Source organism: Humulus lupulus, chromosome 1 (assembly GCF_963169125.1).
Source record: "Humulus lupulus chromosome 1, drHumLupu1.1, whole genome shotgun sequence".
NCBI lineage: Eukaryota > Viridiplantae > Streptophyta > Magnoliopsida > Rosales > Cannabaceae > Humulus > Humulus lupulus.
Window position 1 is genome coordinate 166,812,168 of NC_084793.1, and position 6,785 is coordinate 166,818,952.

At 38.1% G+C, this 6,785-nt stretch overlaps 1 protein-coding gene across 1 annotated transcript; it reads left to right on the plus strand.

Annotated features, from left to right (window-relative positions):
- The first annotated feature begins 1,320 nt into the window (after positions 1–1,320).
- On the plus strand, positions 1,321–2,121 carry LOC133824242 (uncharacterized). Its single transcript, XM_062257109.1, has 2 exons — positions 1,321–1,752; positions 1,816–2,121. Exons 1-2 carry the CDS (start codon positions 1,321–1,323, stop codon positions 2,119–2,121), a joined length of 738 nt encoding a protein of 245 aa, XP_062113093.1.
- The last annotated feature ends 4,664 nt before the right edge of the window (positions 2,122–6,785 follow it).

Consider the following 6,785-nt stretch of genomic DNA (forward strand, 5'->3'; position numbering starts at 1 on the left):
GGATTAGTTGCAATCAGTGCTAGAGGTTGCTGAATATATCCAACCACTTGTGCCGGCTGTGCTTTTTGCTACCTCAGCTATTGATATTGGTTAAATATAATGGTTAAGATGTTTAAATGTTGAGGTGCAAAACACTTAAAGGTTTTCACTTAAGTTGAAGTGAAAACTTGAGATTGTATAGTAGGCATCTAAAAGTGACTTTTATGGGTCTAAAGTGATACATGGAGGTATCTAAGGATCGCCAAACAGTTTGGTAGCATTTGGAGCAATTTTAGGACCATTAGAAGGGTCAAAATTTAGAGGGGGGTGGTGATGCGTCGCCTCTTAAGAGGTGTTGCATTGCCTAAATGCGAAAGGGCTCAAAAGCCCCATGAGGTGATACATCACCTGCTAGTAAGTGACGTATTGCCTGCTGTGTCCGTACGGTTACGTAAATAAGCTGCAAATGACATGTGAATTATCTCTAATCCTATTGGTTAAGCCTAAGGATGGTGTAATATCCGTTTCTACTAGTAAGGGTATTTTGGTAATTTGGCTTAGGTCAGGGTATTATGGTAAATTGTATGATATCATGTGTTTAATTATATGAATTATGATGTATTTTTATTTATGTGTGTTCAGTCAAAAAATACACACACATTAGTTTCTTCAAGTATTAGGGGATAAAGTGTAATAGAAGTTGTGTATTGGGGGTCAAAATAGAATTATGGGTTTTATGATAGAAAGTGTAATTATGAGAAGTTAAAAATATTAATTTTGGATGGAAATTACAATAAGGTTCTTAAGTGATTATTAAGGAAAATTTAGAGGTTGGGAATAGTAGTGTAATTTGATTTTTACACGATTTAAGCCAGATTAAATAATTAATTAATTAAGTCTGAATTCTGCTTAGCATCTGGTTTGTCTGCTAATATGGAGAAATCTCAGGTCTACTTTGGGGGTTTGGCAGAAAGAGAGGCTCATCAACTGCTAGATAGGCTATGTTTCTCAGAAGGGTGCTTTCCTCTAAAGTATTTGGGTGTTCCGCTTCGAACAACGAAATGGAAGGCTGGAGATTGTGCTATCATCATCAAAATGATTCAGCAGAAACTACACACTTGGGCTAGTCGTCATCTCTCTTTTGCTGGGAGGGCACAATTGATTAATTCTGTGCTGCTGAGTATTAGATCATTTTGGATGAGCATTTTTATTCTCCCCAAGAATGTCACCAAGGAAATAGATCTTTTATGTAGGAATTTCCTCTGGGGAGTTAAAGACAGCAATAATAACTGTAGTAAAATGCATCTCACTGCCTGGAATCTAGTGTGCCTACCAAAATGAATGGGTGGTCTTGGTTTTAAGGAGGGTTGCACATGGAACAAAGTGCTCCTTGCTAAGTTTGTTTGGGCTGTTTCATCTAAGCAAGATATTCTTTGGGTGAAATGGGTGGACTCCATTTATCTGAAGGGTCAGGATTTCTGGGCATATACAGTTCCCCAGGATGTTAGTTGGTATTGGAGGAGACTAGTTAAGCTGAGATCTGTTTTCCCTGCTAAAAGCCTAGCTGAGGCAGTCAAGAAAAACAAGCTCTGCTTGAAAGATTTGTATCACCAGTTACTTAACAAGGAAAGAGTAGCCTTTGCTAATGTGGTCTGGTGCTCCTTGGCTATGCCTAAACATAGGTTCATCTTATGGCAAGCTACACTTGGTCATCTACTCACTCGAGATAAGCTGCACTACTGTCATCTGGAATTGCCTTCTTTGCTCTGTCCGGTTTGTGAAGAGGAGCAGGAATCCCATGCTCATCTCTTTTTTGCTTGTCCTTTCTCTCGGTAGGTTAGAGCTCAAATGGAGGTCTGGCTGGGTAGGGATATATGGCCGAGCATGTATGAGAATTGGTGCTATTGGATGGTTGGTAATCCGAAGGGTCTGAAGCATCAGGTATCTGCTGCAGCTTTGGCAACAACCGTGTATATGGTTTGGAGGAATAGAAACCACTGTGTTTTTGAGTTTAGTTCTATGTTTGTTGGCAGTGTTATTCAATTGATCAAGTTCTATTTGAGAAATAGACTAGCCAGACTTCCTATGTTGAAAATTAGGAAAAGTGATTTAGCATTTTATGAGACTGTTGTTCAGTTGTAAGACTGTTTAATTGGCTCGGAGGAGCTTGGGCAGTAATTGTTTTGTTTATTTTTCAATATAATCATTCTTTTCATAAAAAAAATATAATTAATTAATAAGTAAAATAGGTTTATATGTCATATCTTTTCAGACTCTGGTTTTGCGATAGACTAAAAGGGGGGACAGACCAAGAATAATATCTCATTCTTGATTTGAGTTTTAAAGCTTGAGGTTTGGAGGAGATCACCAATATGGGTTATTGAAGGGCTAGGAATCTCATAATGGCAAGGATCTGAGTTCTTGTGGGCGGATTTTGATTTGTAAGTATTCAAACCTTTACTGCTTAAAGTTTTGTTAGATTTAAGTTTGAATTAAACTTGGTTATTAATTGTGTTAGATAGAAACTATAGGTTGTTTTCATGTTTAGAGTTGAATCTTTGCATGTTATTGAGGTTAGAAACATGTTAGGATTTATTCGGTAATGGTTCAAGGTCAGATTTTACGATTTGGTTTGATTTTTAGGTTTAGAAATCGCAACTGTGATCTCTGAAAGTAAAGACCTAGTGCGACTGTGCTACCTAGCTAGATTGGCCTGGCGCTTTGTGAGCCAGTGCAACTGCACCAGTTGCCCCGAAATTTGATTTTGAGGACTTTTATGCACATTATAGATATAAGGTTGTGATTTTTGGAACTTTATGCAGAGGAGTTTTAAGACTTTCTCAAAGATAATATGGGGATGAATTAGTCTTAAAAAGAATATTAGTGGGTATAATTATGGTTTTGTTTGGTTGGGGGTTTTAAAACTTTGATGTTATATGTTATGTTTAGGCTCGCTTAGGATACTTGAGGAGACACATTAGGGTGTGTGGATCGTTGCAGCTTTTGAGGTAAGAAGAGTGGACACCTGCACACAGAGTGTACGCTTGGCATACTTTATGGTAGATTTTGTATTGTATACGATATATTTATGTTAATGTATGATTATGCTAGTGAATGAGTATGCTTAATGACCTTATATGTAATTGTGGTTATGTGTTGTGTATGTGTATGTGATAACTTCTTGGCATGCTTACATTTTAAAATGCGTCTACATTATGAAACTGCATGCTTATGATATGTTGGAAAGTGCATGCTTACGTTATACGACACTTGTCCAATTCAACTTGGGCTATGATCTTATATGATTTATGTTATATTTTATTTATTGTTATTGATATAAAGTCCTAGTTAAGGTAATGCGATTGTGTCCTACACAACTCTTCCTGTTGGGATTTGGCTTATGGGTACTCTGTGCTGCAGGTAAAGACAAAGATGTGATTACTACGCAATAAGTTGGAGAGCTTTGGTGGAGGGCGTATTTGTCAAGCATTTAACGACCATAAGGGATCGGGCCTACATTGGAAATTTACTAAGTATTTTTAGAATAATTTTTTAGTTTTATCAATTGGATTTAAAGTTGTTTATTTTATCTTATTTATGATAACTATGAAACTCCATGTTTCATTCTCGTAAACATTTGAGTTGTATTTACGATCGATTTTTATAAATAAAAGAGTACTTTTATTTTAAGCCTCAATTATGGTGATTGTTAAATTAACGCTTCAAGAAATTGGGGCGTTACTGACGAAACCTACACTATGGAAGAGCTCTCATCGATTTTTGCAAGACTTGATTACTCTCTCCAATCTCTCTCTAACATCTCTCTATATCTATAGATCTCAAAGACCAAAGTTTTCTCCAAGAAACTCATCAAGCGTTGCTTGACTTGTATGAGTTCTAAGGTTTTTTCAATTTCAAATCTCATTCTACTTGGTTGAAGCTTCAAGCAATTAGGAAAGGCTTGGAATAGAGATTTTGGACAACGATGTTAATTCATGTATAAGTCTTAGAAGTTCCCCAAGTTTGAAGATTCAAGTTGCTCAAAACAAAAGGTTGTATCTATCTAACCCTAACTTTGTTTTGTGTTATTCTATAGTGTTTATGTTGTTAAGTATAGATGATTAAATGTTTCTAAGTTCATTTTATAATCATTTAATCACTTCGTTTCTTATTTTCAAGATTTTCATTTATACCATAAACATGGTTCATTGATTATCGATATTTTCATTCATACATTGAATAAGTTTCTTGATTAGCATCTAGGGTTTGTAATATTGAATATTACCATTATTAATTGTTGATTTAGAAAGTGTAAAGCCATATATTCCCAACATCAGCTACATCAACTCCCTTAATTTTTCCACCTGCATCCTCATGTCCTCTTGCATGGAAATAAATTGCGCTTCCAACCTCTGTTAATCAGTCTAAGGATTTGCATTACGTTTATTTCCCCCATTAGCTTGAAAAAGGTTACCATTGTTGTTTGCTATCGTATTCGGCCTTATGGCATGTGGATAGTTGATGTTGCAATTAACTCCAACATTCATTTGCACAAATCACCTAGGAGACATATTGCAATTCAATCCGGTAACCAACAATGGATCATAGTTCAACTTCTCTAGGCTAGGAACCATAATGCCCTTTCAATTCATCAAACAAATAACTCCTTTTATTCATGAAACCAAAATGTCTTAATATGCATAGTATCAACAAAATTTGAAACCAAAACAAAGAAATAATCAACTAAAACCAAATGGCATGTCGTGTAGCATCTAAATCTACATGTTATGTACGAGATGAGAATTTTTGAACTTGTCCATCAACTCCACAATAATTCCTTGATCAAACAATTCGGTAGCCAGCTCGAATCCCTGTTGTCTTGCGTACACCATAAGTGTGGGATTATACTTAGTGCCCTTCATATTCCTTTCATGAACCTGTTTCCATACAAATTCAAGATATTTCTGCATTTTCCTTGAGGAAATCGTATTCTTGAGTACATCATACTTCTTCTTACAACTTACTAATCCTTCATCCCAGACCACGCCTTGAATGCGATTGTTGACTGTCACGAAATGGTCAACGAACTACTCGATGCTCCATTTTCCAAAAGGGTTCATCCTTATCTTTCATATCTTCCTTGATAGCTTCCTTTGTTGAGCATTATTCAAACGAACCTTAGGAACTATAAGCAATCTAGCCATACTTGCTACTTTATTCATGCAGGTAAAGCACCAAAAGACATAAGACACATAGTTTCATAATGAATCAAACACAAATAAAACTTATAGTACAATAAATCGAGCTTGACTTAAGTGGCGAGGCGTTAGTGTTATCCCTGTTTTGCACCTTTGACGGGTTCGTGGGCCCTCAGAAGTGGTCTGGGCCCATCCTAAGCCCAATGAACGGGGAAGGAGGGAACCCTGATAGCCCAAACACTATCGAGCCCAACAACACTCAATAGGCGCGACCATAATGAAGGAACTGAGACCGAGATGCAGGCTCAACTCATCTTCCTAGCCACGACCAACCTACATCCTTCGGGATGCTAATTAAGGTGGCAGACTAACTGTTCACTGGAGACAGACCTTATTAAGAATCCAGGTGAGATCTTGAGTGTTGCAATGTACACCTTGGTAAAAGAACCCGGGTCATGGTGAACAAACCAAGACTCCGGCAAATGAACTGAGGCATTAGTAAAAGAACCCGGACCAAACGTCTAGATAAGGCAGGCCTAGTTTTCCTTGATGCTGACCTGTCCCCACGAAATCTGACAGTTGGTCTTCTCAACTAACCTGCAGAAGAGGGTACGCATAGAATGTACACTATTCCTAGGAAACAATACAACCACTACTCTGATAGATCCTATCCCTAGGATCCCCTTAGTAGCCCACGTGGACCAGTCCATGCTAATGTACAATGGACAGCTGTAAGGCTTGGCCACGCCTAAGAAGACCCAATGTGCCCAGATTAATAACCTCTAATTACGTTACATTTTATGTATTATGACTCCGTTAGCGAGAAAATTGTTATTACATCCCTATTGGGCTCGGATTAGTCCAGCCCAAGCTGATTGGCTGCCTATAAATAGGACTAGTTGTGCACTATAGCAAGGTTCTCAGAATTTCTCTTGTAAGCAAAAACTCTACTGAACTTGTAGAAAACCTCCATTGTCGAAACTCCCTTAATCCTAATACTAGTGACTTGTGTGGACTAAGGCTCATTAACGCTCCAACCGCATAAAAATTGTGATTGTTCATCTCTAATCCTTTCTTTCCAGCTCTTATTTCATAATTTATTTCTAGTTTCCGAAAAGCTCGGTAAACATTTTGGTGCTTTCAGTGAGAGATGAAGAAAGCTTGAGTCAACCTTGATCATCTGCGAAAATGGTGAACACTTGGCATACCTTGTTTGATCGTGCTCACAAAAAACAACAAGACAATGGAGAACCGTTGCCTAATCATCCACTTCTGCAAGACCAACCCCAGGATACGCCTTATCAAGGGCCTCTGCCCGACTCCCAGAACTTTGGGGATGGGGGTAACTACAACGCATGCTACTATGAGGAAGATGAAGGGGGGTATGAGGATCACGAGGCCAAAAACCCCATTGATCCTAATGAGAAAGATATGGATCCTAAACAAGAGGATCTAGAGGTGGTCCATTTGAGACAACAAGTTCTGGATCAAGAAGCCTGGAAGGCTAAACAATAGGAGGCCACCTGCCAGATGCAAGAGTCCATCCTGGCTCTTCAGTTCTTTATTGCTGCCCAAGGAGTGGCAGCCAATCTTTCAGCCATTCCTCCC